This window comes from Oncorhynchus mykiss, chromosome 6 (assembly GCF_057628025.1).
Source record: "Oncorhynchus mykiss isolate SJ-2025 chromosome 6, ASM5762802v1, whole genome shotgun sequence".
Classification (NCBI taxonomy): domain Eukaryota; kingdom Metazoa; phylum Chordata; class Actinopteri; order Salmoniformes; family Salmonidae; genus Oncorhynchus; species Oncorhynchus mykiss.
The window spans coordinates 24,386,156-24,404,743 of record NC_143027.1 but is presented as its reverse complement, the minus strand read 5'-3'; the positions used below and the strand labels follow the sequence as shown (position 1 = coordinate 24,404,743).

General features: G+C 45.3%; 1 protein-coding gene across 50 annotated transcripts in view; it reads left to right on the top strand.

Annotated features, from left to right (window-relative positions):
• ncor2 (nuclear receptor corepressor 2) overlaps positions 1-18,588 on the top strand; it is a 180,850-nt gene that overhangs the window by 147,762 nt on the left and 14,500 nt on the right. For 26 of the 50 annotated variants that reach the window (XM_090237380.1, XM_090237371.1, XM_090237379.1 and 23 more), the window contains 14 exons: positions 5,692-5,828; positions 5,939-6,038; positions 6,221-6,328; positions 6,490-6,593; positions 9,367-9,517; positions 14,448-14,573; positions 14,680-14,757; positions 14,877-15,121; positions 15,249-15,594; positions 16,748-16,978; positions 17,156-17,404; positions 17,519-17,668; positions 17,804-18,061; positions 18,247-18,430. In XM_090237380.1, the coding sequence (XP_090093506.1) occupies positions 5,692-5,828; positions 5,939-6,038; positions 6,221-6,328; positions 6,490-6,593; positions 9,367-9,517; positions 14,448-14,573; positions 14,680-14,757; positions 14,877-15,121; positions 15,249-15,594; positions 16,748-16,978; positions 17,156-17,404; positions 17,519-17,668; positions 17,804-18,061; positions 18,247-18,430 (2,467 nt within the window). Of the gene's footprint in view, positions 1-5,691; positions 5,829-5,938; positions 6,090-6,220; positions 6,329-6,489; positions 6,594-9,366; positions 9,518-14,447; positions 14,574-14,679; positions 14,758-14,876; positions 15,122-15,248; positions 15,595-16,747; positions 16,979-17,155; positions 17,405-17,518; positions 17,669-17,803; positions 18,062-18,246; positions 18,431-18,588 lie in introns of all 50 variants that reach the window. The other 24 variants (XM_090237370.1, XM_090237353.1, XM_090237366.1 and 21 more) reach the window with 1 other exon arrangement.

Sequence of the window (18,588 nt, the reverse complement as noted above, 5' to 3'; positions counted from 1 at the left end):
AGGCGTTGTAGGGAGGTCATACAGGCACGTGGAGGCCACACACACACTACTGAGCCTCATTTTGACTTGTTTTAAGGACATTACATCAAAGTTGGATCAGCCTGTAGTGTGGTTTTCCACTTTAATTTTGAGTGTGACTCCAAGTCCAGACCTCCATGGGTTGATAAATTTGAATTCCATTGATAATTTTTGTGTGATTTTGTTGTCAGCACATTCAACTATGTAAAGAAAAAAGTATTTACTAAGAATATTTCATTCATTCAGATCTAGGATGTGTTGTTTTAGTGTTCCCTTTATTTTTTTTAGCAGTGTACATTTAAACTCAGTTTTTCACAATTCCTGACATTTAATCTTTGTAAAAATTCCCTGTCTTAGGTTAGTTAGGATCACCACTTTATTTTAAGAATGTGAAATGTCAGAATAATAGTAGAGAGAATGATTTATTTCAGCTTTTATTTCTTTCATCACATTCCGAGTGGGTCAGAAGTTTAATTAGTATTTGGTAGCATTGTCTTTAAATAGTTTAACTTGGGTCAAACGTTTTGGATAGCCTTCCACAAGCTTCCCACAATAAGTTTTTGAATTTTGGCCCATTCCTCCTGACAAAGCTGATGTATCTGAGTCATGTTTGTAGGCCTCCTTGCTCGCACATTCTTTTTCAGTGCTGCCCACACATTTTCTATGGGATGAGGTCAGGGCTTTGTGATGGCCACTCCATTACCTTGACTCTGTTGTCCATTTTCAACAACTTTGGAATTATGCTTGGGGTCATTGTCCATTTGGAAGACCAATTTAACTTCCTGACTGATGTCTTGAGATTGCTTATCCACATAATTTTCCATCCTCATGACGCCATCTATTTTGTGAAGTGCACCAGTCCCTCCTGCAGCAAAGCACCCCCACAACATGATGCTGCCACCCCCGTGCTTCACGGTTGGGATGGTGTTCTTCGGCTTGCAAGCCACCCCATTTTTGTTTAGGGATTGATTTGCACTTTTCGCACCAAAGTACGCTCATCTCTAGGAGACAGAACTCGTCTCCTTCCTGAGCGGTATGACGGCTGCGTGGTCTCTTGGGGTTTATACTTGCCTACTATCGTTTGTATAGATGAACCAGACTTGTGGAGGTCTACAAATGTTTTTCTGAGGTCTTGGCTGATTTCTTTTGATTTTCCCATGATGTCAAGCAGACGCACTGCATTTGAAGGTAGGCTTTGAAATACATCCACAGGTACACCTCCAATTGACTGAAATTATGTCAATTAGCCTATCAGAAGCTTCTAAAGCCATGACATCATTTTATGGGATTTTCCCATGCTGTTTAAAGGCACAGTCAACTTAGTGTATGTAAACTTCTGACCCACTGGAATTGTGAAATAATCTGTCTATAAACAATTTGTGGAAAAATGACTTGTGTCATGCACAAAGTAGATGTCCTAACCCACTTGCCACAACTCTAGTTTGTTAACAAGAAATGAAAACCAGTTTAAATGACTCCAACCTAAGTGTATGTAGACTTCTGACTTCAACTGTAGGTCTTTACCAGTTTGTCTCGAGTGTATCCGCATTTGAAGAGGGGGATGACCTCGGCAGCTTTCCAATCTTTGGGTATATCTGACGATACGAAATAGAAGTTGATCAGGCTAGTAATAGGGGTTGCATCAATTTCGGCGGATAATTTTAGAAAGAGAGGGTCCAGATTGTCTAGCCCAGCTGATTTGTAAGGATCCAGATTCTGCAGCTCTTTCAGAACATCAGCTGTCTGGATTTGGGTGAATGAGAAGCCGGGGGGGGGGGGGGGGGGGGTCTTGGGCAAGTTTCTTTAGGGGGTGCAGAGCTGTTGGCCGGGCTAGGGGTAGCCAGATGGAAAGCATGGCCTGCCGTAGAAAAGTGCTTCTTGAAATGAACGATTATCGTAGATTTATCAGTGGTGACAGTGTTTCCTAGCCTCAGTGCAGTGGGCAGGTGGGAGGAGGTGCTTCTTATTCTCCATGGACTTTAGTGTCCCGGGACTTTTTGGAATTAGTGCTACATTATGCAAATTTCTGTTTGAAAAAGCTAGCCATAGCTTTCCTAAGTGACTGTGTGTATTGGTTCCTTACTCCCCTGAAAAGTTCATATCGCGGGGGCTATTCGATGCTAATGCACATCGCCACAGGATGTTTTTGTGCTGGTCAAATCTGGGGTGAACCAAGGGCTATATCTGTTCTTAGTTCTACATTTTTTGAATGGGGCATGCTTATTTAAGATGTTGAGGAAGGCACTTTTAAAGAGCAACCAGGCATCCTCTACTGACGGGATGTGGTCAATATCCTTCCAGGATACCTGGGCCAGGACGATTAGAAAGGCCTGCTCGCTGAAGTGTTTTAGAGAGTGTTTGACAGTCATGATGGGGTGGTCGTTTGACCCCAGACCCTTTACGGGCGCAAGCAATAAGGCAGTGTAGAATAGATTCAAGGCATAATGTACAGACAAGGGTATGGTAGGATGTGGGTACAGTGTAGGTAAATCTAGCCATTGAGTGATGATGAGAGAGGTTTTGTCTCTAGAGGAGCCAGGTGAGGTCACCGCATGTGTGTGGGGTGGGACAAAAAGGCTATCTAAAGCATATTGGGCAGGGCTGGGGGGCATTAGGGAGAGGCATGTGTAGCCGAGTGATCATAAGGTCCAATGAGTAGCAATATAGGTGAGTCAGGGAGCCGATTCAGTAGTCTCTACTACGCAAGGCGAGCTGGAGACACGGCGATTCAGACTGCTAGCGGACCGGGGCTTGCAGATAGGCCTTCGGTGACATCGCAACGGATGACCCTATTGAAACCACTTCGGACGAATACGTTGGCAGACCAGTCGTGATGGATCGGCAGTGAATGGCAAAATAGGTATTGTAGCCCAAGAATTGGCTGGTGGACCTCCTCGGCTTGCCGGGAGATGGGCCTAGCTCGAGTCTAACCGGTTCCTTCTTTTGGGACGTAGACATTATCCAGGAGTAGCCACTCGGATTGCAGCTAGCTAGCTGCGATGATCCGGTGGAGAGGTTCAGGGCTTGCAGTCGGAATCCGGAGATGTGGTAGAGAAAAAGCAGTCTGATATGCTCTGGGTTGATATCGCACTGTGCAGACTGGCAGGTATTGACCGAGCTTAGGCTTACTGGTGTCCGAGTTAACGGTGAAGACCTCTAGCAGTGGCTAATTGACTGCTAGTTAGCTGGCTAGCTTCTGATGGGGGTTCCGGTTCTAAAGTATAAATATATATATATATTTATAAAAATAGCAGATCCGTACCACATTGGGTGAGGCGGGTTGTAGGAGAGTATATTCAGTCCGTAGATGGAAAGTGAGATTAAAATATATACGAAATAAAAGCGAGGTAAGCAAAACATTTACGGGACGGGACAAAACAAAACACACGCCCTTTTGCAAATATGTTAGCACAGCTGCAAACTGTTGTCCTGATTAAAGAAGCAATAAAACTGTCATTTAGTTCAGTATCAGGGGCATCAGTACTGATGAGTTCGATTACAGGCTCAAAATCCAAGAAACAATTAAAAATGCCAGAAACAACAACAATTTCTTCTGAAACTCATCAGTCTATTCTTGTTCTGAGAAATGAAGGCTATTCCATGCGAGAAATTGCCAAGAAACTGAAGATCTCGTACAACGCTGCATACTGCTCCCTTCACAGAACAGCGCAAACTGGCTCTAACCAGAATAAAAAGAGGAGTTTGAGAAACAGACGCCTCACAAGTCCTCAACTGGCAGCTTCATTAAATAGTACCATCAAAACACCAGTCTCAACGTCAACAATGAAGGCGACTCCAGGATGCTGGCCTTCTTGTGACAAAACTCTAATTTTGTCACTAATTTTGTCAAATGTATTGTATAGTGTGTGTGTGTGTGTGTGTGTGTGACAGGCTTACAATGATGGCAAAAAACTACATTTGAGAGTGCGAGAGGGGGTACACAGCTAGAGATTGAATGTTTGAAGGGGTACGGGACTATAACACGTTTGGGAACCACTGGCCTAGCCCATAGGCCTATATGTTTTGATAAGGTTTGTATCACAACTAAAGTGGCCAAAATTTCTTAAAGTTAAGCACATTAATCCGCTTTACGACCAGTGTAGAGCCTAACTGGCATACATAGGCAGCGTGTGAGTTTCAAGTTTGGGGAAGATCATTTTCACCATAAAAATGCAACTTTTATAATAAAGAATTACATGCATAATCGCGTTTGCGGTCACTTTGGAGAACAGTGTTTCGCTGCTAATTGATTGCATTTTGGAACATTCGCGCTTATAGCCGTGTGCGCATTTCTGCACAAATGTCAAGAAATAGAAATATCCTTATAGTTTATAAACATTTTAAGATTAACGTTCTGATTGTTTGCATCAGCCACAGGTTTTTTGATGCTAGTGGTTGTATTAATTTGTTATCTATCGCATCCCACAAGGTAGCCAAGTGGTTAGAGCGTTGGGCCAGTAACCGAAAGGTTGCTTGATCGAATCCCAGAGCTGACGAAGGTAAAAATCTGTCGTTTTGCCCCTGAGCAAGGCAGTTAACCCAGTGTTCCCCGGGCGCCGAAGATATGGATGTCGATTAAGGCATCCCCCCGCACCTCTCTGATTCAGAGGGGTTGGGTAAAATGCGGGAGACACATTTCAGTTGAAGGCATTCAGTTGTACAGCTGACCTGGTATCACCCTTTCCCTTTCCCAACTGTCCCAGAATATGTTTGGAATATTTATTTCTTGCACAGAAAGACAAGTTGACCAATTGAATAGGTAAACTTTTGTACTATGGGGGATTGACATAGGCTATAGCTTTTGCTGTTTGTAAGGCTTACTCATCTTGTTGGCTGACGAAAAGTACTGTAGGCCAATATGCGCCTCGGAATTCGATAAGAAGGATCCGCGCAGTTGCATCCCCGATGTGTCTGTCTCACTTAGCCTACTTCTTAGCTGAGATGTCTGTGAGAATGACCCGATCATGTGACGGGTGTTGGCTATTAAGAATTGAGATCTCTGAGAGCCATGTGAGTTAGAAGTGCTCTGACTGTCCACTGTCCCACTACAACCCCTCTCTATTCCCCAGACCTTCCCTGCCTTACTATTATTCCCTCTCGTCAAACCCTCATCCCTCCCTATTCCTATCGTCATACCCTCACCCCTCCCTATTCCCATCGTCATACCCTCACCCCTCCCTATTCCCATCGTCATACCCTCACCCCTCCCTATTCCCATTGTCATACCCTCACCCCTCCCTATTCCCATTGTCATACCGTCACCCTTCCCTATTCCCATCGTCAGACCCTCACCCCTCCCTATTCCCATCGGCAGACCCTCACCCCTCCCTATTCCCATCGGCAGACCCTCACCCCTCCCTATTCCCATCGGCAGACCCTCACCCCTCCCTATTCCCATCGGCAGACCCTCACCCCTCCCTATTCCCATCGGCAGACCCTCACCCCTCGCTTTTCCCATCGTCAGACCCTCACCCCTCCCTATTCCCATCGTCATACCCTCACCCCTCCCTATTCCCATCGGCAGACCCTCACCCCTCCCTATTCCAGTTCAAGTCTCATCTCCTATTTCATTGTTATGCCTCCTTGCTCTGTGCTATTCTTAGCCAACCCTACTTTGCTTCCCTAAACTGCCATGTCTATATTTTTAAAGTATATTTCTGTCTTTGCTCTCAGCTTTCCAGCAGGCTGGCCACTCTGGGCCCCCTGGTCTGCAGCAGGATGGTGCCAGATTGGCAGCGGTGCTCCCCCTCCATATGCCAGAGCCACCCCCTCTCATCTCCTCCAACAAGCCAGGGGGGTCTATCACACAGGTATAGGACACTACTCGAGAGAGCCATAGCACCCATTAGATGTTGAGTTATTGTGAAAGTGAATTGAGTTTTGCCGTTCACCATGCTCACTGTTGTTGTGTGGTTCGCAGGGCACCCCAGTGCAGCTGCATAGCCCGGCTCATGGGATGGACCATGGGAAGATGCCCCCTGTACAGATGGGTTTGTCCTGGATGGATCAGAGGAAAGTGGGTGAGTCCAAGTGTCTGGAGTGGGTGCAGCACTCCCAGCCTTGGTTTGCTGGTGAGTTGCCTTCTTCTTACCCTAACCTTCAATTGTAGATTTTGGGTGTCCTGGGCTTTCTCCATTGACACTCTCTCTCCTCTCTGCTCTTGTCTCACTCTGTCCCTCTCTGACTCACACACACACACCAGGTCCCTACCCGGTGGTGAAGCAGGAGCAGCTTTCTCCGCGGTGCCCGTCATCCCTGGCAGAGAACCTGTCCACGCAGGGGATGCCCCATGACGCCAATGCTGGACGTGGTGAGTTCATAACTAGATACATTCCACACCCCTTGATGTTGGGCACCAAGTGTACACTGCTCTCTGCTTATACTGATTCTCTTCTCTGTTATTGGTACATTAACAGATGTCTATGCCAATATAAAGCCCTGACTCTGCTCCTGGATGTGTTGAATTTGCAGGGTCTTTGCCAGCAGTGCAGGGGGGCAGCATCACAAAGGGCATCCCAGGGACCAGAGTGCACCAAGACTCTCCCATCTCCTACCGGGGAGGCTCCATCACCCAGGTAAGAGCAACACACTGACCACAACACTACAATGTGCTTCTGCTTACTGTGCCTTATTCATTATCATGACTTCATCAGCTTTGACCTAAAAGTCTCACCGGACTGTTTGTATGCCTCCAAATGATACGAGGACAACGACATAGATGTGTTGAGAGGTCATGACCCCAGGCTGGAAAGCTAGTCAGGCTCAGTTAGTGTTCAGGCAAGGCAGGGTAAAGGCTGGGGCTGCAGGCAGGCAGGATCTCCCTGCTAATCCTGCCTGGTGTGACATGATCGTGGCTCTGACTGCTCCCTGTCGCCCTAGCAACAGGTACACACTGTACCACGTCTGTTCTCTACTTTATTTATCTGTTTCTTCTCCACTCACTAAGCCCCATCAATGATATGCACAGTCCTCAGCCTGCTGTAATATCTGCCTCGGCCAACTGGCCTTGAAATGGGGTGATGTTATATATGCCCAGATAGATAACTGAGGGAAAGGTGAGAGAGATGTAATCAGAGCGGGTGGGGAAGTTAGCCTGCTCCTTATTTGTTTGTTTAGCTGACTGCTAGGCAGAGCGAAAGTGTGTGTATGTGTGCGCGTGTACAGTTAAGGCTTTGTTGTATCAGGTGCGTCACTCGCATCTCCCTTGATAAAGTTGAATGCTGAGGGGTAGATGCCCTGACCTACACTACACCCCCCCTTCTTTGGAAAGATCTGTAATCAACAGACAGGAAATGTGATCTAGGGCAACACATGTCCCTCTTCACCCCCTCCCTCCTCCCACACTCCATATCAGTCTCCAATGACAGCCTTGTGTGCTCTCTATCAGCCTCCCAGCAGGCTTGCATAAACACTCAGCGGCAATTGCGGAAATATGACTCACAGCAAAGTGTGCCAGAGATATGACAGAAAGCCCCGACCAAACCTGCTGCTGCCATTTTGTCACCTAGTGTTAGCACTGCAGAGTCTGTGGGGCGTATTATCTGAGACACAAATTGTATTCTTATGTAACTATGTGGCATCAGTGCATGATGTACACTCCGTATGATCTTACTCACCAGAGGTATCACAATTAAAAAATACATTCTGGAAAAATATACAGTACCAGTCAAAAGTTTGGAGACACTTTCATTATTTGTACTATTTTCTACATTGTAGAGTAAGGGTGAAGACTACAAAACTATGAAATAACACATGGAATCATATAGTAACAAAACAGTGTTAATCAAATCCAAATATTTTATATTTGAGATTCTTCAAAGTAGTCACCCTTTGCCTTAATTACAGCTTTGCACACTCTGCGTTCACTCAACCAGCTTCATGAGGTTGTCACCTGGAATGAATTTCAATTAACAGATGTGCCTTGTTAAAAGTTTGTGGAATTTCTTTCCTTAATGTGTTTGAGACAATCAGTTGTGTTCAATCAATCAATCAATCAAATGTATTTATAAAGCCCTTCTTTCATCAGCTGATGTCACGAAGTGCTGTACAGAAATCCAGCCTAAAACCCCAAACAGCAAGTAATGCAGGTGTAGAAGGTAGGGTTGGTATACAGAAAATAGCCCTATTTGGTAAAAGACCAAGTCCATATTATGGCAAGAACTAAGCATAGAAAACGACACTCCATTTTTACTTTAAGACATGAAGGTCAGTCAATCCGGAGGATTTCAAGAACTTTGAAAGTTTCTTCAAGTACTTCACAAAAACCATCAAGCTTTATGATGAAACTGTCTCTCATAAGGATCGCCACAGGAAAGGAAGACCCAGAGTTACCTCTGCTTCAGAGGATAAGTTCATTAGAGTTAACTACACCTCAGATTGCAGCCCAAATAAATGCTTCACAGAGTTCAAGTAACAGACACATCTCAACATCAATTGTTCAGAGGAGACTGCGTGAATTAGGCTTTCAAAGAAACCACTACTAAAGGACACCATTAAGAAGAAGAGACTTGCTTGGGCCAAAAAACACGAGCAATGAACATTCGACCGGTGGAAATCCAAATGTGAGATTTTTGGTTCCAACCAGTGTCTTTGTGAGACACAGAGTAGCTGAACGGATGATCTCCGTATGTGTGGTTCCCACCGTGAAGCATGGAGGAAGAGGTGTGATGGTGTGCGGGTGCTTTACTGGTGACACTGTCTGATTTATTTAGAATTCAAGGAACACTTAACCAGCATGGCAACTAAAGTATTCTGCAGCGATACGCCATCCCATCTGGTTTGCGCTTAGTGGGACTATCATTTGTTTTTCAACAGGACAATGACCCAACACACCTCCAGGCTGTGTAAGGGCTGCATCAGATTACCTGGTTTCTACAATCACCCAACCTCAACCCAATTGAGATAATTTGGGATGAGTTGGACCACAGAGTGAAGGAAAAGCAGCCAACAAGTGCTCAGCATATGTGGGAACTCCTTCAAGACTGTTGGAAAAGCATCCCAGGTGAAGCTGGTTGAGAATATGCCAAGAATGTGCAAAGCTGTCATCAAGGCAAAGTGTGGCTACTTTGAAGAATCTCAAATATAAAGTATATTTTAATTTGTTTAAAACTTTTTTGGTTCCTACATGATTCCATATGTGTTATTTCATAGTTTTTATGTCTTCACTATTCTACAATGTAGAAAATAATTTTAAAAAATAAAGAAAAACTTTTGAATTAATAGGTGTCTAAACTTTTGACTGGTACTGTTTATCTTACAACAACGACTAATGAAATCTGTGATACTGATGTCCTCTATCTTGTGAGATGATTGAGTGTTGTTCCTATGTCTGTCCCACTCCCTCCACAGGGCACCCCGGCAGATGTGCTGTACAAGGGGACCATAACCCGTCTGATCACAGAGGATAGCCCCAGCAGAGCAGAGAGGGAGCGGGATGAGCTCCTGTCCAAAGGACACGTGGTCTATGAGGGCATCAGTGGACACATCCTCACCTATGACCGTCAGTACTCTAACCTTCTAGAAATGCTGTGCTACTTCACTTACTTACAATGCCTTCAGAAAGTATTCGTACCCCTTGACTTATTACACATGTTGTTACAGCCTGAATTTTAAATGTATTGTTTTTCCTCATCCATCCACACACAATACCCCATAATGACTAAGGGAAAACGTGTTTTTAGACATTTTTGCAAGTTTATTGAAAATGACGTTTCAAATTTACATACAGTGCATTCGGAAAGTATTCATACCCCTTCACTTTTCCCACATTTTGTTAAATAATAGCCGTAGGCCGGACGAAGTTGAATTACTGTTTAACGGATGCCCCGCCTTACTTTTCTCCACACCTCGCAAAAAAAACGAATCAGATGTGACATTTTTTGCGCAATATATGCAGCTGTGTTTATAACACACTGCCCGCTCTCCCTTGATGCTTTCCCAAGTTGATGCGCAACAGACCAAACACCCTCAGATCATGTTTGAGCCTCGGATTGGGCATTGAAACACACGCTCACACCTGCAAGCGACGTGCAGATGTTTCATTTCTCTCTCATGCCGTCATAGCTGAAGCCAGCGCAAATTCCTACTATTTATCTGTCCAGGTTAAATGTGGGACGTCCCTTGTTATAAACAAACAGTCGGTTAAATTCATGGTTCATGCATCATTTTCAGATATATTAGAAGCGATTAATATACGAAACAACAATGTCATTGAACCAATTCACTGGCCATGCAAGCTGATAGTATTTTGGATGGCCAAATTTAAGTCAAAATGATTGAAATCGAAGTGTGTCAGCTGTATGGTGATTTGCAATTTGTAACTTACATTTTGCCTGTACTATCAGTAGTTGTAGGCCAACCGATAACACCAAGATGGAATGCGTTTGAAGTGATGATGTGTCGCCGAGAATAGCTAGCATGTCCAGCAAAGTGCATGTCCAGCAAAGTACATGGCCAGTGGCACGCGCACACTTCGTGCAGATCAGCAGCTCCACAATGATGTGATCGACTCTCTCCAAGGTGAGGGCTTTTCGTGGCAGCCAGACGAGACCGTCAAAGGAGGATGCGGTGAGCAAAGTTACTGGGCTGGAATTTAGTCAAGCTTGCTGATGCTTCTAATTGTGCATGTTACAAACACATTTTTATATTTTGATGATGATAGGCTATACTCTAGGCTGGATTTATATATTTCTTTCCAATGCTACGTTAATTTGGCAGACCTAACTGGGCCTCTTTCGACAAGGCCTAGTCCTTGAGAGGTCTAATCATATTTGTATGAATAATTTGTTAACACTTATAGGCTATAGAGATGCATTCAGGTAATGAATTCATTTTTATACATCAACATTTTATACAAGTTGTACTTCCCATTGTGTTTCATTTTAATTTACATTGTAACATCTTTCTTTTTAAGAAACATAGTGTAGGTTTTCGCATGGAATAAGTAACTCTTGAAGCTCACATTAGGCCTAGAGCCTGCACAAGTGCCCCCTAGGACAATGTAGTAAAGTTCTGTTATTCCTTATCACTTAATGTTTATTTATTTTGTATTTATTTGCTCGATCACGCCACTTTTCTGGGGGAAAATATGTTAAACAGTGAATCAATTTTGCCTGGCCTTATCCTAAAATTGATTCAATTATTTTTTTTCCTTCATCAATATACACACAATACCCCATAATGAAAAAGCAAAAACAGATTTTTAGGAATTTTAGAAAATGGATAACAAAACAAAAACTGAAATATCAAATTTACGTAAGTATTCAGACCCTTTACTCAGTACTTTGTTGAAGCACCTCTGGCAGCGATTACAGCCACAAGTTTGGCACACCTTTATTTGGGGAGTTTCTCATGTTTTTCTCTGTAGATCCTCTCATGTTCTGTCAGGTTGGATGGGGAGCATCGCTGCACAGCTATTTTCAGGTCTCTCCAGAGAGAGGTCTCTCCAGTTTGAATGGGTTCAAGTCGGGGCTCTGGCTGGACAACTCAAGGACATTCAGAGACCCGAAGCCACTCCTGCATTGTCTTAGGTGTGTGCTTAGGGTTGTTGTCCGGTTGAAAGGTGAACGTTCGTTCCAGTCTGAAGACCTGAACACTCTGGAGCAGGTTTTCAACAAGGATTTGTCTGCACTTTGCTAGATTCATCTTTCCCGGCTAGTCTTTCAGTCCCTGCCACTGAAAAAGATCAACACAGCATGATGCCATCACCACCATGCTTCACTTCACTGTAGGGATGGTTTTGGGTAGGTGCCTGGTTTCCTCCAGACATGACGCTTGGCATTCAGGCCAAAATGTTCAATCTTGGAATCATCAGATCAGAGAATCTCGTTCTTTAGGTTCCTTTTGGCAAACTCCAAGCAAGTTGTCATGTGCCTTTTACTGAGGAGTGGCTTCCGTCTGGCCACTCTACCATAAAGACATGATTTGGTAGAATGCTGCAGAGATGGTTGATATTCTGGAAGGTTCTCCTATTTCCACAGAGGACCTCTGGAGCTCTGTCAGAGTGACCATCAGGTTCTTTGTCACCTCCCTGACCAAAGCCCTTTTCCCCTGATTGCTCAGTTTGGCCAGGTGGCCAGCTCTAGGAAGAGTCTTGGTGGTTCCAAACTTCTTCAATTTAAGAATTATGGAGGACATTTTTTGGTACCCTTCCCCAGAACTCTGCCTCGACACAATCCTGTCTCAAAGCTCAACGGACAATTCCTTTGACCTCATGGCTTGGTTTTTGCTCTGATATACACTGTCAACTTTGGGACACAGGTATGTGCTTTTCCAAATCATGTCCAATCAATTGAATTTACCACAGGTGAACTTCAATCAAGTTGTAGAAACATCTCAAGGATTATCAATGGAAACAGGATGCACCTGAGCTCAATTTCGAGTCTCATAGCAAAAGTTCTGAGTACTTACAGTACCAGTCAAAAGTTTGGACACACCTACTCATTCAAGGGTTTTTCTTTATTTTTACTATTTTCTACATTGTAGAATAATAGTGAAGGAATCACAACTATGAAATAACACATATGGAATCATGTAGTAACCAAAAAAAGTGTGAAACCGATCAAAACATATTTGAGATCCTTCAAAGTAGCCACCCTTTGCCTTGATGAACCACACATACGGAGATCATCCGTTCACCTACTCTGCGTCTCACAAAGACATGGCGGTTGGATCCAAAAATCTAAAATTGTAACTCATCAGACCAAAGGACAGATTTCTACCGGTATAATGTCCATTGCTCGTGTTTATTTGCCCAAGCAAGTCTCTTCTTCTTAATGGTGTCCTTTAGTAGTGGTTTCTTTGCAGCAATTTGACCAGGAAGGCCTTATTCACGCAGTCTCCTCTGAACAGTTGATGTTGATGTCTGTTAAATTAACTTATTGAAGCATTTATTTGGGCTGCAATTTCTGAGGCTGGTAACGCGAATGAACTTATCCTCTGCAGCAGAGGTAACGTTGGGTCTTCCTTTCCTGTGGCGATCCTCATGAGAGCCAGTTTCATCATAGCACTTGATGGTTTTTGCAACTGCACTTGAAGAAAGTGCACTTTCAAAGTTCTTGACATTTACATGTCTGAAAGTGATGACGGAGTGTCTTTTCGCTTTGTTTATTTGAGCTGTTCTTGCCATAACATGGACTTGGTCTTTTACCAAATAGGGCTATCTTCTGTATACCATCCCTACCTTGTCACAACTCAACTGATTGTCTCAAACGTGTTAAGAAGGAAAGAATTTCCACAAATGAACTTTTAGCAAGGCACACCTGTTCATTGAAATGCATTCCAGGTGACTACCTCGTGAAGCTGGTTGAGAGAATGCCAAGAGTGTGCAAAGCTGTAATCAAGGCAAAGGGTGGCTACTTTGAAGATTTTTTTTTTTAACACCTTTTTGGTTACTACATGATTCTATGTGTTATTTCATAGTTTTTTTGTCTTCACTATTATAGTAAAGAGAAATCCTGAAATGAGTGTCCAAACTTTTGACTGATACTATATGTAAATAAGGTATTCTGAAAACCTGTTTTCAATTTGTCATTATGGGGTATTGTGTGTATATTGAGGAATATTTTTTTATTAAATACATTTTGGAATAAGTCTGTAATGTAACAAAATGTGGAAAAAGTGAAGGGGTCTGAATACTTTCCGAATGCACTGTAAGTTTTCACACCCCTTTGTATTCACATCCAATTTCCTTTGATCATCCTTGAGATCTCACTACAACTTGGAGTCCACTTGTGGCCAATTAAATTATTTGGACATGATTTAGAATGTAGCACACCTATATGAGAAGATTTAAGTTCCAACAAGATAATGACCCCATGCATACACCCAAAGCAATGCTGGGAAATCTTCAGAACAAGAATGTGAAAGCCCTTCAGTGGCCCAGCTAAAGCACAGACTTGAATCCCATTGAAAATCTTTGGAAAGACTTGAAGATTGTTGTTCCCCGCTGCTCCCCATCATCTTAACAGCACTTGAGAAAATCTGCAAGGAAGAATGAGAGAGAATCCCCAAATCCAGATGTGCAAAGCTGATACAGACATACCCAAGACGACTCAAAGCTGATACAGACATACCCAAAACAACTCAAAGCTGATACAGACATACCCAAGACGACTCAAAGCTGTAATCGCCACCAAAGGTGTTTCTACAAAGTATTGACTCAGTGGTGTGAATACTTAGGTAATTGAGATATTTCTGTGTTTTTCAATACGTTTTCATTATGGGGTGTTGTGTGTAGATGGGTGAGAAAAAAATATATTGAATATATTTTGAATTCAGGCTGTAACACAACAAAATGTGGGATTAGTTGAAGGGTTTGACTACTTTCTGAAGAGTTTAAAACACCCCTCAATGCCCTCTGATGCTTGGTATTTCTAGGTGGATTATCCCTGTTCCTCTGTTGACAGTTGTTTGTGGTGTGTTCTCCTCAGGCCCACCCTCTCAGAACCCTAAAGATGACGGCCGGGGCCAGCCTGGGGAGATCTTGGGGCTGAAGCGCCCCTATGATGTCAGGGGGTTGCCCATGAGGGAGACACTGTCTGCAGCTAACTGTGAGGGTAAGTTTTGGAGTCAGCTACCTTCTAACAGCTCTAGCATGTACTTTATGTAGACTACAATGAGGTAACCAATGCTATTCTTTCTTCACTTCGACCCCTACTTCAGGTCTGATAGGCAGAGCCATATCTCACGAGAGAGACAACCCACACCCAACCCACCACATCCGTGGTTCCATTTCACAGGGTAAAGCAAATAGACCCACTCTTTTATTCCATCAGGGTATGGTCACCTCACCGAGTTGCACAATGGCTCGTGAAATTTGTAACTCCTGTGTGTTTGTGTTCCTCCTCTCCTCCCCCCAGGTATCCCCCGTCACCTGGACATCCAGGATGGCTACATGAGACGGGAGGCCAAGCAGATGAAGAGAGAGGGTTCCCCGTCCCAAGGGACTGGCCAGATGGCTGAACCCATGAAGGGTCGAGAGGCCATTGTGCCCACAGTGAAGGAGGGGGGCCGATCCATCCACCTCATCCCCAGAGAGGAGCTCCGACTGATGCCCGAAGGCATGATGATGCCCAAGGCTGGCAAAGACGGCATCATAGCACAGGTGAGTGGAATGTCACACTGTAGATGCTCTGCACGTCAGTGCACACTGCCTCAGGAAAATTAAAAAGCAACAAAAGTCACTATTGTTGGTAGAAAGATTCAGTATTTTTCATTGTCTTTTTTTCCAGGGCACTCCTATGAAGCAGGAGCAGGGTAGCTCAAGGAAGGGGCACGACGTTCGTTCCATAATCGCCAGCTCCCCACGCTCCCACTACGGCATGCCCTCCCACCTGGAGATGCGGGGACCCGAGCAGCGGGGCCGCTACGAGGAGGGTCCTAAGAGCCGTCCCAGCGCTGTGGTCAACACAGCCAGCTCCATGGCTCGATCCTCGCCCCTGGCAATGGGGGGTGAGCAGGGTGGCAAGGCTCACCACAGCCCTGTGGGCTACGAGGAACACAAGGGCGGCATAAGGGCTCCCTACCCTGGACCTTCTCACCGAGGATCTCCCCTGTCAGGCCAGCGGCAGCATGAAGGTATGTCACACACTCAGTCCTGACTGTACACTGTCCTAGGGATGTGACAAATGGAAACATTTTCTTAAAGTTTAAACAGCCTGACAGGGGTCAATTCACAATGCAGCTGCCAGAAACAGTTTTGTCTCCCTTTCCGATGGTTAAGTGTTGCATTTCCTTCTCATTTAACTTCTCAAAGTATTGCCATACAGGACTTTGCTGCTGTCACTTGCCTTTCGCTGACATTTTTCCAACTGTTAGCAATGATGGAGATGTTGACTCCAAAATAATTGATTTCTCGACTCCCTGTGTCGAGTCCCATTTCTGAGTGTAAAGATAAACTCCTAAGATTGAGTATTTTTGGAATGGAGGAGACTAATTAGTTTCCGTACTTCCGAGAACACAAACACTCGCATCTTTCACAGCGAGCTAGCGAGGGGCGGAGAGAGAGGGGCGGGGCACAATATAAGTAGTTTGGTCACCAGACAGACAGTTACAACCGTGCACTAGGCCTACCTATCCGCTATCAAAAGCTGTATCTCGCAATGGAATGCTTTATCTTACCATTTTGTGGTCTGCAATGTCTCGCAACTTCAGTAAAGCAGGTCCTATCATCAATATATAAGTTAGGATATTTTACATGTAACAGACTGAAGACTGAACACACACTCGCATCATTAATGAAGAGCACGAGCAGGCGAGCCAGCATGAGGGACAGAGAGGAGGGGGCAGGCAGAAAGCATGTCTTGGTCATCTGTATCTCGCAATGTCTTGTCTTGCATGCCTCACAAATTCACCAAAGTAGCCTAAAGTTCACCTCTGGATTTATTTAAATTACACAACTTTCCCCAGAACTTTATAGCCTATTGACGAGTTATGCTATAATGCAAAAAAAAATTGTTTTGTGATAACTGCACTGAGATTTTAGTTTTGTGGGGGGGAAACTAAGATTTTCAGTTAGGGATTTTTCTTTACATTAAGGATTCCAACATTAAAAAGTTTAAACATTCCTTCCTGTCTGTTCCTAGCTTGTCTGATTGAGATGCATTGATAGTTTTTTGCCCTGGGTTGAGTTGCTCTCCCCTAGTGTTAACATACCTAATATGAAGGCCACAGTGTGTGTGTTTTCTAAAGCATCCTGCTCTCTCCCATCTCTCCTCTCTGTGTGGTCCAGGCTCCAATAAGAACCAGCCTCAGGAGCGCAAGGCCACACCCACCCCTCGGGAGATGAGCTCCGGCAAGTCACCCCTGCCGGGCGTTGCCGAGCAGCAGGCCCAACAACAACAGGCGTCCCTGGTGTCGTACGAGCGTCTGCTGCAGGGTCTGGGGGCCGACGTATACCGAGGACAGATCCCCCTATCCTTCGATCCTGCCTCCCTGCGTCAGGGCATCCCCATCGACCCAGGTACATAGTACACGGCTGGTCCATTCTTGTGTCCACTGTACAGTACACTACAGAGGAGCTCCTTAAATAACTCTTCTTTCTGTCTGTTGAAAGGATGTGGTTTGGGGGAGGGATTATGGGACTTGATATGATGGCACAATATGATGGCATCTCTTTGTCTTCCTCCCCATTTATCAGCCTACTACCTGCCTCGCCACCTGGCCCCTAACCCTGGCTACCCTCACCCCTACCCCTACCTGATCCGTGGCTTCCCCGACACGGCAGCCCTGGAGAACCGCCAGACGCTGCTCAACGACTACATCACCTCACAGCAGATGCACCAGTGGCCTGCAGCCGCCGCCATGGCTGCCCAGCGCTCAGACCTGCTGAGAGGGCTCTCGCCACGGGACCAGCCCCTCCAAATGCCCTACTCTGCTGCCCCACGCGGTGAGCCTCACTCTTGTCACAGTACAAACACACGCACACAGAAAGGAGACCTATCTGGACCGGTGTAGTGTAATGTAGTTTTGACTAATGTTCTTCTTGCCTTCTCTTCCCCAGGTATCATCGATCTGTCTCAGGTGCCACACTTACCTGTCCTAGTCCCTCCCTCTGCAGGGTCTTCCTCCCCCATGGACCGCATCACTTATATCCCCGGGGGCCAGGGAGGCTTCCCCACCCGGCCTTACAACACCTCCCCCATCTCACCAGGTACTGGACTGGACTGTACTGTACTCTACACACCAGCCATCGGCCTGGGAACAGAGGAGTTGTCTGTGTTTGAAAGGGTTGCAGTGTGACTGACTCATCTGTGTGTGTTTTGTTTGTGTCTCTCCTTTGCTGTAGTTGGGCCCCAACACATGAGCAAGCAGCACGGCACACCATCTACTGACCGCGAACGAGAGAGGGACCGCGAGAGGGACCGCGAGAGAGAGAGGGACCGCGAGAGAGAGAGGGACCGCGAGAGAGAGAGGGACCGCGAGAGAGACAGGGAGCAGGAGAGAGAGCGGGATCGTGAGAGACAGCGAGACAGAGAGCGGGACCGGGACAGAGAGAAGGGGATCTCTCATGGCAACGTGGAACATGCCCCCATCTGGAGACCAGGTGTGTAAAGATCTAGACACACTCTGCTATTACATTATTACGCTGTTATGTTATTACCATTATAGTAGCGCATTTACAGCACATGGTCTGTATGTGATGTGTATTCTGCTGTTCTATGAGATGAAAGATGTTACTCTGTGCAGTGTGTAATGTGACTTCTGTTTTCCTTCTGTTCCCTCACTCAGGCACAGAGCACAGCTCCGGTGGTAGCAGCAGTGTCAGGCCCTCCTCCCACTCCGGCTACAGCCACCAGCACTCCCCGGTGTCCCCTCGTACCCAGGACAGTGTCCAGCAGAGGCCCAGCGTCCTGCACAACACTGGGGGCAAGAGTCTGCCTGTCAGTGACCACAACAACCCTTCTGTGCTAAGGTAAGCCGTACGGTAACATGTCGGATAAATGGCTAAGTGTCTCCTACAGTATGTGCCTTGGTTCACTGAATATGTGCTCCTTTCTGTGTTTCTTCTAAATATGATGTGCAGACTGTAGTGGGGGTTCATCTGTGGTTGGCATGTTCACTGACTGTTTT